The 23,120-nt window shown below is 40.0% G+C and overlaps 1 protein-coding gene across 3 annotated transcripts in view; it reads right to left on the bottom strand.

The window, feature by feature from the left end:
• Window positions 1-22,838, bottom strand: part of CMC1 (C-X9-C motif containing 1) — an 86,586-nt gene extending 63,748 nt beyond the window's left edge. The window contains exon 1 of one of the 3 annotated variants that reach the window (XM_073222893.1): window positions 22,682-22,838. In XM_073222893.1, coding sequence (XP_073078994.1) covers window positions 22,682-22,700 — 19 coding nt within the window. In that variant the 5' untranslated portion in view covers window positions 22,701-22,838. Of the gene's footprint in view, window positions 1-19,338; window positions 19,421-22,681 lie in introns of those variants that run through there. The other 2 variants (XM_073222894.1, XM_073222895.1) reach the window with 2 other exon arrangements.
• Between the last annotated feature and the right edge of the window lie 282 nt (window positions 22,839-23,120).

Below are 23,120 nucleotides of genomic sequence, written 5' to 3'. Positions count from 1 at the left end.
GTATGTATGCATACACTTATATGTGAGACAGAAACAGTTTTAATACTGATTTAGTTTTCCAAGGGCTTTTTATTTTTGAGTCAGTGGCAGTTTTAGTTAAGTTCATATTTCTCAAGGAAACTATCCATTTCATTTAAATTTTCAAAATAATGACATGATGATATTCATGTTTTTTTTCTCTTCACCACACCTCAGTTGTATTCCAGTTTTCTCTGTCTATGCCAGGGGTTAACAAACTGTTAAGGACCAAGTATAAATATTTTAAACTTTGTAGCCTATCTACCATTTCTGTGAAGTATTTTCCTTTTTCTTTTTTTAACAATCCTTTAAAAATGTCACTATTCATAGCTTATAGGCTGTGGATAAAATTAAAGTTCCTGTGGCCAGAATTCTCACCTGGCTCTGGTGGTTGGATAGCTCACTACACATGTGGACAATATGTTGCTACTGACTCTATATAAAGAGCTCCACCCAGTGCTCTGGGCGACATGGTGGCACAGCTGCAAGGCTGTAGGAGAGGAGAGCAGAGGCTGGAGTGGTGGCAGCACCGAGGACAGAGGCCCAGAGGATGGCTGTAGAGGCAGGGAGGCCCAGAGGCAGAGACGGGGTTGCTGCATGAAGACTTCCTCTGAGTGGATGGGATTTTAGTGATTGACCTGCCACCATGGAAATAAAGTTGGGTATAAACTTTTCATCCCAAGAACATTTTACTGTCATTTCTTTGGTCACACTGAATCCATAGTGAACTTGCCGGAGGCTGAAACCCATTGGCAAGACACAGGTTTTACCAGAGTTTGCTGAATTCTAGAGACACATGAATATTGATTCACATTTTCCACTCCTGATGTTAAATCATAAATAACAGATATATATAAATAAATTCTGCTGAAGATGTTCCCATTTGGTAGCATACCAACAACTAAATATCAATTTCTAATTAATTATGATTTTATTAACATTACAAAGCTATCTTTAACACTCCATTACAGATGTGGCATTTTTTATTCATAAAAATTACAGAGTGCAGGAACAACAAATGCTGGCAAGAATGTGGAGAAAGGGGAACCCTCCTATCCTGCTGGTGGGAATGTAAACTAGTTCAGCCACTATGGAAAGCAGTATGGAGGTTCCTCAAAAAACTAAAAATAGAAATACCATTTGACCCAGGAATTCCACTCCTAGGAATTTACCCTAAGAATGCAATGGCCCAGTTTCAAAAAGACATATGTACCCCTATGTTTATCGCAGCACTATTTACAATAGCCAAGAAATGGAAGCAACCTAAGTGTCCATCAGTAGATGAATGGATAAAGAAGATGTGGTACATATACACAATGGAATATTATTCAGCCATAAGAAGAAAACAAATCCTACCATTTACAACAACATGGATGGAGTTAGAGGGTATTATGCTCAGTGAAATAGGCCAGGCAGCGAAAGATAAGTACCAAATGATTTCATTCATCTGTGGAGCATAAGAACAAAGTAAAAACTGAAGGAACAAAACAGCAGCAGATTCACAGAACCCAAGAATGAACTAACAAGTTACCAAAGGAAAAGGGCCTGGTGGTGGGGTGTGGGTGGGAAGGGAGGGAGAAGGGGAATAAGGGGCACTATTATTAGCATACATAACATATTGGGGGCACATATTGGGGGAAGGCACTATAGCACAGAGAAGACAAGTAGTGACTCTACAGCATCTTACTATGCTGATGGACAGTGACTGTAATAGGGTATGTGGTGGGGACTTGATAATGGGGGAAATCTAGTAACCACAACATTGCTCATGTGATGGTATATTAATGATAGCAAAATAAAAAAAATTACAGAGTGACTCCTTCAATGTCCATGTTTTACATTTGTATAAGTGCCTGAAAAAAAATTTTTTAAGAGTTTGCTACTATAGTCACATGAATTTATACTGAGATAAAGAATCTGGATACCACCACCAGGGAAAATTTCTAAAACTCTAGCTTCACAACATTCTATCATCACCTGAAAGTCAATTAATTTTCACCTTTTTCACAAGCTGAATTTCTTAGCTCAGATTTTGCTTTGGGGCTCATGTGTTCTTGCAATATGGCAGTACTACTAGATTATAAGGCTACCAACAACAGCTCTTGCTATAAATCCACAAAGATAACAGTGAAGCATATCAGATTACAGAATCTCTCATTTGAAAAGAAGTGATGCCAGAAGGGCAAGGTATGTCATTTTAACAGTGAAAATGTTCTACTTTAGCAAATTTGATTCTTATTTAAGTAATTCCACTTATTAAAAACTTAATTTATGTTTATTTGCTCATGAAGACATTTCCATGCTACTGTTCACTCTGAAGGAAAAACGAAAACAAAAAAAATACTTGTAGTAAATTTGCAAGTGTTCTCATTAGCAACAGTTCCTATCTTTAGGACCCCCACCTCTTTATCAACTACCAAGAGCCTCACAAAAATGAAGGACCCCAGGCAGAAGGCATCATGCACAACACAATCAGACCAGAATTCTCATTCCAGAAAGCTCAGTGGACTCCACTTCTCAACAGCACAAAGACATGGATGATCCTGATCAAACTTTTGTCTTCTTGCCAGCTTGTTCATACCTTTGTTATAACGATACTGTAAAATGAGGAAGGGGGTGGGGTGGGCAGAGGTATTTAGCCTGGGAAAATTAATATAGTGAAAATCAGTGTTCCTTTCACCTTTCCCTTCAAGCCATATGTGAACTGACAAAACACACACAAAAATCAGTAGTAGGAGAGATTCTCCTGCACCCAAATATTCCAGCCTGTCTCCGGCTATGACGCCTCAAGAGGAAAGCAATGAATGTCCTACAGTCTTCCTAACGGCCTCTTCAGATTAAGTATTTTGATTCCACTTTGCAGATAATGAAGTGGAAGCTCATACCAATGGCACTTTTCACAGAACTAGAGCAAATAATTCTGAAATTTGTACAGAACCACAAAAGACCCTCAATGGCCAAAGCAATCCTGAGAAAGAAGAATAAAGCTGGAGGTAGCACACTCTGGATTTCAAACTATACTACAAAGCTACAGGCATCAAAACTATGGTACTGGCACAGATACAGACACATAAATCTGTGGAACAGAAGAGCCCAGAAACAAATCCATGTTGTATGGTCAAGTACTATATGACAAAGGAGGCAATACTATACAATGGGGAAAAAGACAGTCTCTTCAATAAATGGCACTGAAAAACTGGACTGCTACATACAAAAGAATGAAATCGGATCGTCTTACACTATACACCATGCAAAAATAAACTCAAAATGGATTAAAGACCTAAGTGTAAGACCAGAAACCATAAAATTCCTAGAAGAAAACATAGGCAGTGAACTCTTGAATATCAGCATTAGTAATTTTTTTCTGGATATGTACCCCACTGCCAGGCAAGGAAAACAAAAGCAAAACTAAACAAATGGGACTGCATTAATCTAAAAATCTCCTGCACACCAAAGGAAACCATCAGCAAAACAGAAAAAGCAACCTACTGAACAGGAGAATATATTTGTAAATAATGTATCCAATAAGGAGCTAAAATGCAAAATATATAAAGAACTCATATAATTCAACACCAAAAAAATAAATAACCCAATCAACCAATGGAGAGAGAACCTGAAAAGACACTTTTCCAAAGAAGACATACAGATGGCCACAAGACACATGAAAAGATATTCAATATCACAAATCATAAAGGAAATGCAAATAAGAACCACAATAAGGTTATCACCTCACACCAGTCAGAATGGTAAGTATCCAAAAGACAAGAAATAACAAGTGTTGCCAAGGATGTGTGCAAAGGGAACCCTTGTACACTGCTGGTGCAGCACTCTGGAAAGTGGTGTGGAGGTTTCTCAAAAAATACCGTATGAACAAGTAATTCCTCTTTTGGGAATTTACCTGAAGAAAACAAAATCACTTATTAGAAAACATACATGCACTCCTATTTATTGCAGCATTATTTATAATAGGGAAGCAACTTGAGTATCCATCAGTAGTTGATTGGAAAAAGAAAATGTGTACGTATCTACAATGGAGTATTACTTAGCCATAAAAAGGAATTGAAATCTTGCTGTTTGCAACAGCATGGATGGACCTGGAGTGCATTAGGCTAAGTGAAGAGAATGACAAATACCACATGATTTCACTTATATGTGGAATCTAAAAAATAAAACAGATAAACAAAGGGGCAAATCAGACATAGACCCATAAACACACAGAACAGACTGGTAGGAGTGTGAGCAGTGGATGAAATATATGAAGGGGATAAAGAGTACAAACTTCCAATTATACAATAAATTCATCATGGAGAATAAAGTAAATACAGAACATAGTTACTAGTATTTTATCTTTCTATGTTGACAGATGGTAACTACACTTATGATAGTCAGCATTCAGTAATGTATGTAACTGTCAAATCACTGTTATATACCTGAGACTAATGTAATATTGTATATGAACTATACTTCAAGAAAAAATTTAATTAAAATAAGTGGAGACTCACATAAAAGTCTTTGATAAAGTGGCAATGCTAAGATCAGGTAACCCAGATCCTAAATCTTCTTCCATATCACTACTACACACAAATGCATGTACTGGTCACCTACTTAAGGGCATTTCAGCAAACAAGGTTTATAAGATTCTGAAGTTATGCCAAAGCATGAAACAACCCTTAGACAATAAGACTTCGTTTCAAAAGCATCAATTTGAACAAGCAGATTTCAAACCTTCACAGTTCATTTTTAATGAGAAAGTAAAATTAAACGGAATTCTGATTCTCTGATTCCCAAGATAGAGAAAATTATTATCAAAGAAAAGAGCAAGAGGAGTGATCTGTCATTTGGCTGAAAAACACCTTCAAAGAGAGTAAACATCATATATTAGGTCAGTCAGTAACAATCTCATTTTTTGTAAGCTCAGAGTCTAAGAAAATACAGAAAGCACATCAATGAGGTATATGTGCTTATTTCTGTTTAGCTTCTGGGTCAAATACCACCTATACCCCACAACAGTATGCTTCATTTGAACTTCTCTGTCCTATCAGCTTTCACTGGTAACAACCACCTAGTTCACACTAGACATGCCCATTTCCCAAAAGTACCTATTTCTTGGACCTCAGATTCTGCAGATTGCTAGGTGTGAAAACTTCGTCTTCCACCCACATTACTTTAACCTAGATGAGGCCAGAAAAGGACAACAAATCTTAATATATCAAAGCAGGAAATAAATTTATGCAGTAAGACATGCCAATTTGAGAAGTGTGTTGCCATCTGCATTGTGGTGGTAATTTCTTAAATGAGAAAATTTCACATTTACTTTACTTGGCAAAACTGAAAGACTATTTTGTCCCATAAGCACAATTTCCTTTTGATATCTAATAGAAATTCAGTAATGTTATGGGAGATGGAAATAGATATGTGAGAAAGGAATAGAGGACAGCATGCCTGTGTGTTCTCAGCAATGTAAGCCGCATTTATTTTTTCTCTGATGTACACCTAGAACATGATAGACTACTCTCAAATCTACTCAATGCCTTTGGCCATCCTATCTCTATCAGTTCTTCATCTTACAGTACTTCATAAAATTTCTACAGAAAACATGTAACACTCTGATAATGGAACAGGGAACTATTTTATATTGAGAGATTATTCACTTATTTGAAGATTCAAACTTTGCTTAAATCACTCACAGCACCTCTCTTGGTGTGGCCTCCAGAGCCAGTCTGAGTTAACAAGAAACCAGTTCCACAATACAACTTTTTTGGAGGGTAGCATTTCCCAGGATGAATATCTGCCACCCTCACCCGATCGCCCTGTAACCTTGACTGGAATCTAAGTTAACCTTCTGAACAAAAAGTTGCCAAAATGAGGACATTAAAATTAATGTACTGTAGAGGCTGACAGCAAATTCTAAAGGTGTCTCAAAAATATTCTAAACATAGTAGTTATACCAGAAAAAGTATAAATTCTTTCCAAGCTGAGGTTTGCTCCTATCCCGCTGTGGCAACCCCACAAGGTTCTATCTTTAAAGATGATGTTTATTATGCTGAGTCCTCAGTGTCTTTATCTACCTTCAGATTTACTCTGCCCACATTTTTAAGTATTCACAGGTAATTTCCAAGTTCCAACATCACAATTTCAACCTAAAATTTCTACAATTTACATCTTCATTCTGCCATCCCAGTGATTATGTTATCCTTCTCATCTAAATCAGCTTACATTTCTTTAGTTTGTAGAGGGAAGGAAGGAGTGGAAGAAGGAATACACATCATCACAAGCAGGAGAAAGTAGGAAGAAGCTGTGCCTCAAAAAGCTCAAAGCAGTCTTACAACATTACCCAGCAAAGAACTGTAGTCAAACTCCAGCTCAACTTTCCACCTTTTGCCATCTTCTATCTCTTATTTTCTCATCAAGAAGTCAAACTCAACATTTATTCCACCTCAAAGTGCACCCTGACCCCAGCACCTGCAAGTGACCTCTCCTACTTCAACCCAAGATTGTGCATACATGAATGCTATTGCTCTAGCTGCATCTGGATGACAGCATGTCACCTCACCTGTGCTGTCGTCTCCTGATAGACCAGTGGTTGCTATAGATTGAATTGTGGCTCTCCCGTTCATGTTGAAGCCCTAAACCCCAATATGACTGTATTTGGGGAAGTAATTAAGATTAAATAAGGTCATATGGGCAAGGCCCTAATCTGGTAAGTGGCCTTTGATAAGACCCAGCAATCCAACCGGCTGGCACTTTGATCTTGGACATCTCAGCTTCCCAAACGTAAGGACACAAATTTCTGTAGTTTAAGCCACGCAGACTATGACATGTTATTAAGGCAACCCGAGCAGATTAAGACAGATCTTGGTGCCAGTTCTCAATTCTGGCCATATCCAACAACCACCTCAAAGGGCTTTATGCCTGTGCACCACCACAGACCAGTTAAGTCAGAAATGCTGGAGTAAAAATCAAGCTTTATTATTTTTAAAAGCTCTCCAAATTAATACGCAGCTAGATTAACAATCAGTGCATAAAAGTTAAGTTTAATGAGGTCAGACACAACATCCAATTCATCTCCATAATTCCCTCTAACTCCTAGAATATAGTAAATATGCAATAAAACTGTTTAATAAATGGCACATATTTTAAAGCATTTCAACGTTTGATAATTATAGAAATTCGTTCTGTTAACAAATATTTATTAGGCACCCACAAGTTACCCATCACCATGCTATGTGCTGTACATTACCATGAGGTAAACACACAAGGCTTATTTTGCAGCATAAATATATGAAACTCTCTTTCGGTTAATCATGCTCAGTTAATTAACATACTCTTTGATCTGTAAGAACCTCCCAGGAACAGTTCTTTAACAAAAACACAATGCGAGATAATAAACACATCATTCTTAAAAAATGTTTCCCTAAGAGGGAGCCAAGATGGCAGCGTGAGTAGAGCAGCGGAAATCTCCTCCCAAAACAACATATATTTATGAAAATATAACAAAGACAACTCTTTCTAGAATAGAGACCAGAGGACACAGGACAACATCCAGACCACATCCTTACCTGCGAGAACCCAGCGCCTCGCGAAGTGGGTAAGATACAAGCCCCAGCCCGGCGGGACCCGAGCGCCCCTCCCCCCAGCTCCCGGCAGGAGGAGAGGAGTCGGAGCAGGAGGGAGAGGGAGCCCAGGACTGCTGAACACCCAGCCCCAGCCATCCGCACCAGAGCGCAGACACAGTGCATGCGTGGGGTCCTGGATACTAGGGAAACAGGGTAGCAAGGCCGGTGAGCGAGTCCCTGAGGCTGGTGCCTTAGGACAAAGAAAAGCAAGTGGCTTTTTTTTTTTAATTATTTATTCAAATTTTTTTTTTTTTCGGCGAGTGCTTTTTTGGAAGTCTTAAAGGGACAGGGACCCCAAAACCGGACGGAAGCGTCCCGGGAAACTTAGTCCAGAGGCAGGGAATCTGGGGATCTCTGGGCACTCTACCCCCTGGACAGCAGGGAGCATGGAGGCCCCTCACGGAGATAAAGAGCCCCCAGCAGCTCCCCCTCCAACGGGCTCCACCATTTTGGACTAGCAGCCGGAGCTAGGACAGGCCCACAGCAACAGCAGAGATAAGTTTCATAGCAGCCGGGAAGGAATCAGAAGACCTGTCTGCGCGCAGCTGCCCAGCACAAGCCACTAGAGGTCACTGTTCTCCCAGGAGAGGAAGGCCACAAACCAACAATAAGGGAAGTTCTTCCAGCCGTCACTCGTCCCAGCTCGGCAAACTATCTCAATCACCATGAAAAGGCAAAATTACAGGCAAACAAAGATCACAGAGACAACACCAGAAAAGGAGACAGACCTAACCAGTCTTCCTGAAAAAGAATTGAAAATAAAAATCATAAACATGCTGACGGAGATGCAGAGAAATATGCGAGAGCTAAGGGATGAAGTCCGGAGGGAGATCACAGATGCCAGGAAGGAGAATACAGAAGTGAAACAAACTCTGGAAGGATTTATAAGCAGAATGGATAAGATGCAAGAGGCCACTGAAGGAATAGAAACCAGAGAACAGGAACGCATAGAAGCTGACATAGAGAGAGATAAAAGGATCTCCAGGAATGAAACAATATTAAGAGAATTGTGTGACCAATCCAAAAGAACAATATCCGTATTACAGGGGTACCAGAAGAAGAGAGAGAAAAAGGGGTAGAAAGTGTCTTTGAAGAAACACTTGCTGAAAACTTCCCCAAACTGGGGGAGGAAATAATCGAACAGACCATGGAAATACACAGAACCCCCAACAGAAAGGATCCAAGGAGGACAACACCAAGACATATAATAATTAAAATGGCAAGGATCAAGGACAAGGAAACAGTTCTAAAGGCAGCTAGAGAGAAAAAGGTCACCTATAAAGGAAAACCCATCAGGCTAACATCAGACTTCTCGACAGAAACCCTACAGGCCAGAAGAGAATGGCATGATATATTTAATGCAATGAAACAGAAGGAGCTTGAACCAAGGATACTGTATCCAGCATGACTATCATTTAAATATGATGGCGGGATTAAATAATTCCCAGACAAGCAAAAGCTGAGGGAATTTGCTTCCCACAAACCACCTCTACAGGGCATCTTACAGGGACTGCTCTAGATGGGAGCACTCCTAAAAAGAGCACAGAACAAAACGCACAACATATAAAGAATGGAGGAGGAGGAATAAGAAGGGAGAGAAGAAAAGAATCTCCAGACAGTGTATATAACAGCTCAATAAACAAGCTAAATTAGGCAGTAAGATACTAAAGAAGCTGACCTTGAACCTTTGGTAACCACGAATCTAAAGTCTGCAATGGCAATAAGTACATATCTCTCAATAGTCACCCTAAATGTAAATGGACTTAATGCACCAATCAAACGACACAGTAATAGAATGGATAAAAAAAGAAAGACCCATCTATATGCTGCTTACAAGAAACTCACCTCAAACCCAAAGACAAGCACAGACTAAAAGTCAAGGGATGGAAAAACATATTTCAAGCAAACAACAGCGAGAAGAAGGCAGGGGTTGCAGTACTAATATCAGACAAAATAGACTTCAAAACAAAGAAAGTAACAAGAGATAAAGAAGGACACTACATAATGATAAAGGGCTCAGTCCAACAAGAGGATATAACCACTCTAAATATATATGCACCCAACACAGGAGCACCAGCATATGTGAAACAAATACTAACAAAACTAAAGGGGGAAATACACTTCAATGCATTCATTTCAGGAGACTTCAACACGCCACTCAACCCAAAGGATAGATCCACCAGACAGAAAATAAGTAAGGACACGGAGGCACTGAACAACACAGTAGAACAGATGGACCTAATAGACATCTATAGAACTCTACATCCAAAAGCAACAGGATATACATTCTTCTCAAGTGCACATGGAACATTCTCCAGAATAGACCACATACTAGCTCACAAAAAGAGCCTCAGTAAATTACAAAATATTGAAATCCTACCAACCAACTTTCCGGACCACAAAGGTATAAAACTAGAAATAAATTCTACAAAGAAAACAAAAAGGCTCACAAACACATGGAGGCTTAACAACATGCTACTAAATAATCTATGGATCAACGAACAAATTAAAATAGAGATCAAGGAACATATAGAAACAAATGACAACAACACAAAGGCCCAACCTCTGTGGGACGAAGCAAAAGCAGTCTTAAGAGGAAAGTATATAGTGATCCAGGCACACTTGAAGAAGGACGAACAATCCCAAATGAATAGTCTAACATCACAATTATCAAAACTGGAAAAAGAAGAACAAATGAGGCCTAAAGTCAGCAGAAGGAGGGACATAATAAAGATTAGAGAAGAAATAAACAGAATTGAGAAGAATAAAACAATAGCAAAAATCAACAAAACCAAGAGCTGGTTCTTTGAGAAAATAAACAAAATAGATAAGCCTATAGCCAAACTTATTAAGAGAAAAAGAGAATCAACACAAATAAACAGAATCAGAAATGAGAATGGAAAAATCACGACAGACTCCACAGAAATACAAAGAATTATTAAAGACTACTATGAAAACCTATATGCCAATAAGCTGGAAAACCTAGAAGAAATGGACAACTTTCTAGAAAAATACAACCTTCCAAAACTGACCAAGGAAGAAACACAGAAGTTAAACAAACCAATTACAAGCAAAGTAATTGAAACGGTAATCAAAAAACTACCCAAGAACAAAACCCCCGGGCCGGACAGATTTACCTTGGAATTTTATCAGACACACAGAGAAGACACAATACCCATTCTCCTTAAAGTTTTCCAAAAAATAGACGAGAAGGGAATACTCCCAAATTCATTCTATGAAGCCAACATCACCCTAATACCAAAACCAGGCAAAGACCCCACCAAAAAAGAAAACTACAGACCAATATTCCTGGTGAATGTAGATGCAAAAATACTCAATAAAATATTAACAAACCAAATTCAAAAATATATCAAAAGGATCATACACCATGACCACGTGGGATTCATCCCAGGGATGCAAGGATGGTAGAACATTTGAAAATCCATCATCACCCACCACATCAACAAGAAGAAAGACAAAAACCACATATCATCTCCATAGATGCTGAAAAAGCATTTGACAATATTCAACATCCATTCATGATAAAAACTCTCAGGAAAATGGGTATAGAGGGCAAGTACCTCAACATAATAAAGGCCATATACAATAAACCCACAGCCAACATTATACTGAACAGCGAGAAGCTGAAAGCATTTCCTCTGAGATTGGGAACAAGACAGGGATGCCCACTCTCCCCACTGTTGTTTAACATAGTACTGGAGGTCCTAGCCACAGCAATCAGACAAAACAAAGAAATACAAGGAATCCAGATTGGTAAAGAAGAAGTTAAACTGTCACTACTTGCAGATGACATGATATTGTACATAAAAAACCCTAAAGACTCCACTCCAAAACTACTAGACCTGATATCGGAATACAGCAAAATTGCAGGATACGAAATTAACACGCACAAATCTGTGGTTTTCCTATATACTAACAATGAACCAACAGAAAGAGAAATCAGGAAAACAACTCCATTCACAATTGCATCAAAAAGAATAAAATACCTAGGAATAAACCTAACCAAAGAAGTGAAAGACCTATACCCTGAAAACTACAAGTCACTCTTAATAAGAGAAATTAAAGGGGACACTAACAAATGGAAACTCATCCCATGCTCGTGGCTAGGAAGAATTAATATTGTCAAAATGGCCATCCTGCCCAAAACAATATACAGATTTGATGCAATCCCTATCAAATTACCAGGAACATTCTTCAACAAACTGGAACAAATAGTTCAAAAATTGATATGGAAACACCAAAGACCCCAAATAGCCAATGCAATCCTGAGAAAGAGGAATAAAGTAGGGGGGAATCTCACTCCCCAACTTCAAGCTCTACTACAAAGCCACAGTAATCAAGACAATTTGGTACTGGCACAAGAACAGAGCCACAGACCAGTGGAACAGATTAGAGACTCCAGACATTAACCCAAACATATATGGTCAATTAATATTTGATAAAGGAGCCATGGACATACAATGGCAAAATGACAGTCTCTTCAACAGATGGTGCTGGCAAAACTGGACAGCTACATGTAGGAGAATGAAACTGGACCATTGTCTAACCCCATACACAAGAGCAAATTCAAAATGGATCAAAGACCTGAATGTAAGTCATGAAACCATAAAACTCTAAGAAAATAACATAGGCAAAAACCTCTTAGACATAAACATGAGTGACCTCTTCTTGAACATATCTCCCCGGGCAAGGAAAACAACAGCAAATATGAACAAGTGGGACTATATCAAGCTGAAAAGCTTCTGTACAGCAAAAGACACCATCAATAGAACAAAAAGGAACCCTACAGTATGGGAGAATATATTTGTAAAGGACAGATCCGATAAACTCTTGACGTCAAAAATATAAAAAGAGCTCACCAGCCTCAACAAACAAAAAACAAATAATCCAATTAAAAAATGGGCAGAGGAACTGAACAGACAGTTCTCCAAAAAAGAAATACAGATGGCCAACAGACACATGAAAAGATGCTCCACATCACTAATTATCAGAGAAATGCAAATTAAAACCACAATGAGGTATCACCTCACACCAGTAAGGACAGCTACCTTTCAAAAGACAAACAACAACAAATGTTGGTAAGGATGTGGAGAAAGGGGAACCCTCCTACACTGCTGGTGGGAATGTAAATTAGTTCAACCATTGTGGAAAGCAGTATGGAGGTTCCTCAAAATGCTCAAAATAGACTTACCATTTGACCCAGGAATTCCACTCCTGGAATTTACTCTAAGAACGCAGCACTCCAGTTTGAAAAAGACAGATGCACCCCTATGTTTATTGCAGCACTACTTACAATAGCCAAGAATTGGAAGCAACCTAAGTGCCCATCAGTAGATGGATGGATAAAGAAGATTGGTACATATACACAATGGAGTATTACTCAGCCATAAGAAGAAAACAAATCCTACAATTTGCAACAACATGGATGGACCTAGAGGGTATTATGCTCAGTGAAATAAGCCAAGTGGAGAAAGACAAATACCAAATGATTTCACTCATCTGTGGAGCATAAGAACAAAGGAAAAACTGAAGGAACAAAACAGCAGCAGAACCACAGAACCCAAGAATGGACTAACAGGTACCAAAGGGAAAGGGACTGGGGAGGATGGGTGGGTAGGGAGGAATAAGGGGTGGGGGGAGAAGAAAGGGGGTATTATGATTAGCATGCATAATGGGGGGGTGGGAGAAAGGGGAGGGCTGTACAACACAGAGAAGACAAGTAGTGATTCTACAACATTTTGCTTTGCTGGACAGGTATTATGTCCATCATATGCTGTAAAGGGGTTTGTGGCGGGGACCTGGTATAGGGGAGAGCCTAGTAAACATAATATTCTTCATGTAATTGTAGATTAATGATAACAAAAAGAAAAAAAGAAAAAAGGGGGATTACTCCCTGATAGGATAAAACTAACTCCAAATCAACGATTAATGCATGCTTTAAATATCCTTAAATTTGATCATTTAAAGGGTGTCAGATGATCAGCTATGGAAGTACATTTTTCTGATAATATTCCTTTTTCTTTAAAAAAAAAAAAAAAGCAGTTCCTGTGTGGTGATCTCCAATAAGTTCTTCACAATAGTATAAAGGGCATATCAAAGCGTGGGCAAAGGGTTTGTTTGTGTTTATACAGAGAATCAAAGCCTAATTTGGCTACCCAGAAAACGAATTAAGATACGATAAGAAGAACTTCCAACATCAACATGCTCTGGAAGACTCATTCCACAAGATGATCATCAAAAAACTTCAACAAAGATCCTGGCGCTGTTGCAGTTGTAGCTGCATTCATCCCACCAGTTCCTGGACTTGCCATTGGAATGAAGAAGGAGATATCTAAGCTGGCCTGTGCATACAGTAAAACAACAAATTTGACTGGATCTATACTGTCGGAACTCAACCAAGAATTAGGAGAAGTGCAAGTTGCAGTGCTCCAAAATCTTGTGACTATAGACTATCTACTGTTAAAAGAACATATGGGATGTGAACAGTTCCCAGGAATGCATTGTTTTAATTTGTCTGATTTTTCTCAAACTATTCAAATTCAGTTAGACAATATCCATCACATCATTGATAAGTTTTCACAAATGCCTAGGGTACCTAACTGGTTTTCTTGGTTTCACTGGAAATGGCTGGTAATTGTAGGTCTGCTCTGGTTATGTAGCTGTATTCCTACTATGTTAAAGTGTGTACGCAATTTAATTAGTAGTTTGAAACCTATACATGCTTATGTTACTCTACAAGAAGATATGTCAAAGAAATAATCAATCTTGCCATGTTTTCTTCCATCTGCTACTTCTATAGCTTTTCTTCTTCCTTCCTAATTACAACCCTTAAGTAGAATTCGTGCCTCATATCGAACTTACCGAGTATCATAATTCTTCCAAGTGGTAAAGATACCTCAAGACAAATGCTGGGCATGGAAGCCACAGGGCATAAATCTGCAAAGAAGTAAAAAGCTAACCTTTTCAAACAATATGGCTTCTCTCTCCCTTACCAACTTTACATCTCCCTGTATGGTCCTGGAAGATGACTGGTTAGCCAGAGACGGGTAAGATTCCTCAAGGGAGGAACAACCTAAGACAGGCACAGTCGCAGGGGGGCCATCAGGTGAGAAATTGGGGATCAACAGAGGTGAGGCTTAGAACCTCACCCCCCGTTTTGAGAGAAATCTTCTGCATCCGTGGATGTTTTGTTGCCCTTGTCTAGCTTGGATTAATACTTAGTCTATGGGCACACAGCTGATCATCTACATTTGCCCTCTTACAGCACTAAACTATGTTTTCTACCTTTATCTTGCATCTACCTACCACTTCAGCATTTTATTAAAAATAATAATAATAATAATAATAAGGGAGAAATTTGGGATTCACATATAAATCAAGTATAAAAATCAAACAAATATTCATATTTGACCTGATTGTTTATAGTTCATAATGCAGGATCAAAACCGAAAGTTTCTGTGATGAATGCCCTTGCACTGTTCACCATGTAAGAACTTATTCACTATGTAAGAATTTGTTCACCATGTAAGAACTTGTTCGTTATGCTTCAGAAGATTGGAGACTGTTGAGAATTAGGCTTGGGGTTGATTAATGATTGTGCATTGAGTCCTGTATACAGAATTTTATTGTTGTTAACAACCATTTGATCAATAAATATGAGAGATGCCCTCTCAAAAAAATAAAAAAACCAAGGAAGAATACAAAACTATATATAATAAATCAATGTGCATATACATAAAAAAATTTAATATTTTTCCCCTAGTCTCTTTAATTGAAAACGTTAAATGTAATTGGGGATGGTGGGGAGAAGGTTAACTTGGGAATCAATGTTCTTACTTGGGCACAGCTTTGTCTGGTCCACTTATATCCGGTAGAATGTGATATTTTTCACATCTACATATCTAGACATTTCTACAAATATGTTATTAACAACCCTATACAAAAAAAAATGATGCTAATCCAGTCAATGAAACATAAACTTGAAGTTACTTCTTTTTCTGTGAACTTTCTGTACTGAGTCAAGAATTCCTTGAAACTAAAAGCAAGTATTTAAAATCATCTAAGTTCAAGACTTAAAAGCAACCTTAGGAGTTATCAGATCTCACTCTCCCTACCCCTCATCCTCAAACCTCAGATCAGCCATTAAGAATACTTTAAGGGCCTGAGGTTAATGGCAAAGTCTGAAAGAGTCTCAATTCCCAAATGCAACAGCGCCTCTGGGGTTGAGGGCAACCTTTTGCCCTGTAGGTGTGATTATCTGGCTCCTTTCCAATCACCTAGATGCTACTGTATTTAGTTAGAGAAGTGAAGCCACATGAAAAACAGCCACTCTTTACCACACAGGTAACATCCCACTCTCCACATCATGTTTTTCCTCATCTCTCAAATTCTCTGATACATACAGACATTATTACCTCTGTATATTTCACTGTATTTCCCAAGGAACAAACTCAAGATCTACAATGAAAGAAACTCTATAGCCAGGTTATTTACTACTTTGGTGGTATTTTAAAAATTGTTTCGAAAGGTTGAGGGGTGGTGACCATCAGGGAGAGCCTCCTGTGAAACTTATTCTAAAGTGAGGTGTGAAAGATGAACAAGAACTAGACAGATTTGGGGATGGGAGAGGGAAAATTCCAAGAAGCAACATGTCAAATGGTCTAGAAGCAAAAACAAACAAAACAGTTAGGTATATTTTAGGCACATGTTACTCAAAGTTTTTTTATCACAATCCCACAATACTTTACATCTGGATACAGTACACACAGCTGGGGGGTGTTTAGATAAATGTGAGCAAGCATCTCTCTTACCGGACCTACCACTCACCAAACTCTCGTACCTGCCCATACTAAAGTTCCTAAAAGACTCAGCTAAATCATTTTTAGGATAGAGCTGGTATCACTCCAGCAGGAATGAATGCTGAAGCATTCACCTGCAACTTCTCAGGGCTGCCCCTGGGCACGGTAGCACTTTGCCCTTTTCCTTCCCGTTGCCCCCTCCCAACCTCTGCAGTGGGCAAGGACTGACAGCACGAAAGCCCAGCTCCCTGCCTCCAAAGCAGGACAAACCTCACTCTCTATGGTGCACGAGAGCTGATCAGGCTGAGACAGTCGTCCCTGAAACCAACATGCTCAGCTTCCTCCCTTCCCTCTCCTGGTCCCCTCACTCCCTTACAGGCTTTTTCCTGAGAACACTCCATTAATAAATCACTTGCAAGTAAAACACCCAAGTGGTGGTACCCAGACCTGACACTCAGGTCTTGTTCTCTAATATTGAGCCCAAACAAAGGAACTGGTGCTTATCAGAGATGTGACTAATTCTGTGGATGGGCCAGCATAGGTACAAGATGAGCCAGGAAGATGCTGTGTGAGAAAAAAAGATGCCCAAAAAAAGGATGGGACTGTCTCACAAGGACCCATAAGTTCGTGTGAAGGAACTCTCACTGGCCAAATCTGGGAAAATGTGAGCACCAAAATATTACATACAGTAGCAAATTACAAACCATTTAAAAAAAGGAAGTCTTGAGTCCACACCAGTAATACATTTGTAATAAATAAGCAAGAAACAAAGTGACATTTGCTTACAGCAAAATGTCAACAACCATCTAATAAATGTGTAAAGAATGCTGAAGGCAGAAAATAATCATTTTGCAACCATCATAGGAAAGACTGAACCAGGCAAAAATCATCATTGGAGGCTACAACAAAGGGAACTAGTTGATGAGGAACAGACATTTGCCTGGTCTTAAATGGTCTCCCTATAGATTACTTACTAATTACCAGAGGAAAAACATGGCAAAGAAATGGAACAAGACCTTGACCGAATTATTAAAATTATGCCACTCATGAGAGACAGACACCACGTTTCCGGATGTGACACCCCGAGAAAGACACATCTCCACTCCTGTGGTACTTGGCTGAGAACACATAACCCAATCTAACCAAAAGTCAGATAAACACAAAATGAAGGGAAGTTCTACTTGTCACTCTTGCTTAAAAACTTGCAGTCTATCCACTGTTTTTAGGATAAAATGCAAACCCCTTAAAATGGCTTTCAAAACCTTGCATGATTCACACTCAAACCCCTCAATGGCCACAGCACACACTCCTTTTTTATCTCAACTCTGCTGTCTTTCTTATGCTCTTTACTTAAGCCAGCATTTCCTAAATTCCAAAATGCAACTCACTGATGGACTGTTAAATTAATCTAGTGAGGCAACAACAATGTATTTTCTACTGCAAAAATACTTTCAGTTTACAAGTATGTAAAATGTATAAGTTAAACAGATTTTTAGCTCTGAACTACCAATCTAAAGTCTACGAGGAAACCAGAGATAGAAGCAGTATATCAAAATTTTCTAATCAACTACATAACCTTTTATGTGTTAGTCATATGCTGCTCAGAAAAAAGATTCTTCAAATCTGCTTAAATACTAAAAATTAAAATTTTCCACTGAATACAAATGCTAGCAGCCCTAAAGCTAATCTATGTACATCCCCATAGGAACTGTAAAGGGAACCCGTGTGACGCAAATACTCCAAGAGCTGCCATAATGAAATCCTCCCAACATACACACACCTTAAACATTTGCACAGGGTTTGGCTTGAAATTCTTGACCCTACTTTCCACCTCATAAGCCTTATAACTCTACCTTCCTCCCCTTCATTAGAAGGTCTCTCTGTCTCTCTCTCTCTCTCTCTCACACACACACACACACGTGCATGCACACATACACACGGAAACCTCTCTCATGCTGCCATCGTCCTGCATTCAGAAGTAGAGAACAAACCCACACTAATTGATGGGGAAGGGAAACTACCTTTCCGGCTGAGAAGATAGAAGAGAAAAAAATGGAGAGAGGAATTTCTTCTAGTTACTAGAAAGAGAAATCAAAATTATCAAGAGCCCAAGTTCCTGTGGGTTTTCATCTGGGAATATAATGTCATAAGATTTACCTGGAATCTGGAAATAGCAAAGGCAAAATTGAGTGTTCTTTCAGAACAGTAACGGGCATGACTTCCCATTACTGGGCTATTTTACAACTTGTTAGGGGCAGAGGTTAATGTGCCAAATAGAGACAGAAATAATTTCTAACCAGTGGAAAAGCTAACCCCAAAAGATTACAGCTTATGACAGTGATATGAATTAGTAAATTTTTATCTAACCCAGCAATCTATGAAACTGTCTTGTTATCTAGCTTCTCAAATGCTTTTTTGGGCTGTTTTCTCCATTTTACTGGTTCCCTCACTAATTAACAAGTTGAAGAAAATCTTCATTTTGTATTTGCATTCAAAATAAACAACTTCTTAAATTTTCAATCTCCTAAATTGGCTGGATTTTTAAAATATACAATCCTTGTAGGAAGGATTATAAATCAGTAAAGTTTTAACTTGGAGTAAGACTACACTTACATGCTATTATAGGAGAATGAGGTACACTGGATACTTCTGAATAATTACTCTATGATCAAAGGTCCCATTTATGGCTAAAGATGTAGGGATAATTTCCTCTGGGAATAGAGAGAAGATTACACTGATAAGAAAACAAAGCTGAAGAATAAGTCAAGACTGGGGGGAGTTCACAACAATGGTTCTCTTCTACTCTGCATATTAGAACTGTCTATGGACTCTTTTAAAATATCAGCAGCTTGGGCAAATTAAACTGCAGTATCTGGGAATACAACCTAAGCACCAGTATTTTTTAAAAATTTCATCTCTCTCCTCAGCCACATTTCCTGGGTGTTTTGGACTCTCTCCAGCTTTTTCTCCCTGCATTCAAACAGAAAATAATGAACAGGATTAGGATTATGGCTGATAAACTCATAAAGAGTGCTATCACCTCTATGTCAGCAAAATGGAAAACAGTTTAAATAAAACTATGTATAAGTATGTAACTACATTTTGCTGTTGGGTTCAATTTCTTGGGGGGAAATGCACCCTACAAAGTTAAAAGCTGCTTTCCAATAAAGATCAAACTTGTACAAAGATTTTTTAAGTCTACCATAAACCAATGGGAAAACAGATTTTGCTGTGTAAACCTCATTTGGCACAACTATCTTATTCATCTACTCAGAAAATACTCAGTGTGGGTGTACACCATTGTGGACTGTGAAAAGAGAAATACCAAATGTGAACCTATGACCCTCACAAAAATGAGTTAAAAAAATTTTTTTAAAGCTAGCTGCAATATGTTTGTATTCCAGAATTTATAAACAGACAAGGAAATGTTTTAAAAATCTTCCTACTTTCTGACTCTACCTTCTTACTTTCCCATCCAATTTTGCTTCTATCCCTGCTGTTATCAAAGTTTCCAATGATAGAGTTGTAGATTTGACCACCCCTAGCCACCCAGGTGCAGAGTAAAAAGCCTAGGAATTATCCTTAATGCCTCCCTTTTCTCATCAGCATTACTCAGCGCAACAGGAGGTCCTGTCAAATGCTCCTTCAAAAGATCTACTGAAGCTTCATACTTCTTTCCATCTTTTTTAGTATCATCCCAGGCCAACATACTAATATATTTAGCCTGGATCACTGCTACCATCTCTTAACCTGTCTCACTGCTTTCACTCAGGACCCTTCCTTCCACTATGCATGCTACCATTGCAGCCAGGGGAGTAGACACCAATTTTATGTCACTGACTTCTTTAAAAGCCTCTAAAAGCTTTTGATAACATCAAGAAAAGTCTAAATGCTTTCTTACCGTAGCCTACAGGGCCTGGAAGCATCTAGCTCCTGACTAATTTCCCAACATCTTTCCTTATGGATCTCATCCACACTCTTGCCCTCATTCCCATCAAATATTTTAAGTGTTTGCTACTCTGCCTAGCATACACTTTCCTTACCTCTTCCCAAGACTGCTTCCTCTCATCCTTCAGATTCCAACTCAAATGACACTTACTCCTAGAGCTCCTGACTAGCTGCTCTATCTAAAGTAATCCTCGCTTCACCATCTACCACGTGACACTGTTTGCTTTCTACATGGGCATCACAATCTGTCAAAGGGTGTTCGGAGTGGTAGGGGTGGTTGACTTCCTTCTACCACTACAATACAAGCTCTATTCAGAGCAGGGATCTCATCTGTCCCTACAGCCTAGAACAGCACATGACAGATAATGGGCACTCAAGTATTTGTTTAATCAATAAATACTCAAATGGTGGCTTGGTCTATAGCACTGGACTGGAAATGGAAATTATATGAGTTCTATCCAGACCTGGCTCTGCCAGCAATGAGCTGTGTGTTTTCAGCACACCACAAGATTGGAGTGGATTAAGAATAACTGGACAATAAGAAGAAAACAAATCCTACCATTTGCAACAACATGGATGGAGCTAGAGGGTATTATGCTCAGTGAAATAAGCCAGACGGAGAAAGACAAGTACCAAATGATTTCATTCATCTGTGGAGCACAAGAACAAAGCAAAAACTGAAGGAACAAAACAGCAGCAGACTCACAGAACCCAAGAATGGACTAACAGTTGCCAAAGAGAAAGGGCCTGGAGGTGGGGAGTGGGGTGGGAAGGAAGGGAGAAGGGGAATAAGGGGCATTATTAGTAGCACACAGAACGTTGGGGAGCAGGCACCGGGAAGACACTATAGCACAGAGAAGACAAGCAGTAACTCAATAGCATCTTAATATGCTGATGGACAGTGACTGTAATGGGTTATGTGGTGGGGACTTGATAATGGGGGGAATCTAGTAACCACAGTGTTGCTCATGTGATTTTATATTAATGATACAAAAAGAATAACTGGACAGTAAAAAAGTGGAGACAGCAAATATGAAGATTTCTTCTAAATGTCCTTATCCATCTTAATTCAGAAATACAGACATACGGAAGTCTTTAACCTGGGATGGGCTTCCTTATCTGTAGGAGGTTACTTTGTCACTTGCAAATCAGAAACACTCGAATTACATTGGTTTAACCTACTTTCCAACCTGAACTTTTCTTACCCACCCTTATTTACACCTTACTACCCCCAAATCAAGATATTCACCCTGCCACCAAAAATCACACACTGAACTTTACTGCCTATACATTCGCTCATTCTGCCACCTCTTCTCCAACTCCAACCTGCTGGATCAATTGTTAAAGCCTGATCCAATCATCTGGCCTCAAATTGGGAGGATCGTTAGGTGTTCTGGAAATTCTCTGTGCTTCAACGTAGAGTGCTCCCCGATTCTCTCTCTACCTCGTTTCATAATCCCTAAAATGGAGATAGTATCTACCATTCCCACCCTATTGTTGGATAACTGAGAATACTTAGCTTGATAATGAACTCTTCAATAAATGTTACTAGTTGAAGGCTACACGTATTTTCCGTTCTCCTTTAGGCCACACCAAAGTGACTTTTTCATTTCTAACCTCCAAAGATTTGAAGTCAGTTCTCTTCCCAATACCTTGAGTTTCCGTATCTACAAAACGAAGGGACGGGACTAGACCCACTACCATCCCCTCTAAAAATGAAGTTCCAACCATACTCTTACATAACAGCCCAGAGCAAAGGCGCCGCAGGGAAATAACTTCCCTAACACAGTTTACAGCGACGACCGTGCAGGCGAGCTTCGGTCAGGTCAGGGCGAGAATTCGAGGCAAACAAACTCCGCGGTAAACCAAAGTGGGGGTGCAAATGGAAATCAGAGTAGCACGGGGCAAGACCTTGGGGGTCCCAACTCTTGCCACAGTGTTGGATCCTCTGATTTGTTTTTAAGTTGGGCTGCAGATATTTAAAGCAGTGTCCCAAAGGGACGAAAAATAGGAATGACGAGGAAGAGCCCTGCCGCGTCGAAGAGGAAAATGTTTGCCAGCCACAAATGGACGAGAGCGAACCCGACGCCTTTTACTTAACCCTAACCCCAACAAGCGGGAGGACGACCTAGACCCCAAGGCGGCCGGGCGGGCGCGAGGGGCCGTGTGAGGAAGCGGTGCGACCTCAGAACGCGGCACTTCTCCCGGGCCGGCCCCGCCGCAGACCGCGGGTACAGCCCCTTAGGAGCTCCTCAGCAACCCCAGCTCCCGCCCCAGTACCTGCGGGGTCGAGCGCCATCTCGGCTGGCGGAGAGGGAGGCAGCCGCGGGCAGCTCCCACGTAGGGGGAGGGAGGGGAGGAGCCTGAGTCCGGCGGCACGTGCGACAGCCCGGAGCCTCCCGGGGGAGGAGCAGAGAGAAGAGGAGGAGCGCGGCGCCCTTCGCAAAGCGCCGCATGTGCGCTTTCCTCTTCCTTAGTCGCTACTTCCGCCGCCCATTGCGCCTGCGCCCTCCTGGCCCCGCCCTTAATCTTGCAACCATCGTGGAAAAGACTTCGCGAGGGAACCGAGAAGGGGGCGTGGCTGTGCGCGCGCCTTGGGGGCGGGGTCGTTTTCTGCGCGCGCAGCCCCGCTCGATCCGAGCGCGAGCACGCGCTTGCAGACCTGGGGAGGTGGTACTCGAGCGGAGGATGCGGACCCTCTGATCTGCGACGCGCTTGG

This window comes from Manis javanica, chromosome 15 (assembly GCF_040802235.1).
Source record: "Manis javanica isolate MJ-LG chromosome 15, MJ_LKY, whole genome shotgun sequence".
NCBI classification, from domain to species: domain Eukaryota; kingdom Metazoa; phylum Chordata; class Mammalia; order Pholidota; family Manidae; genus Manis; species Manis javanica.
The sequence above is the reverse complement of the archived record's forward strand: the minus strand, read 5'-3'. Positions and strand labels throughout refer to the sequence as shown.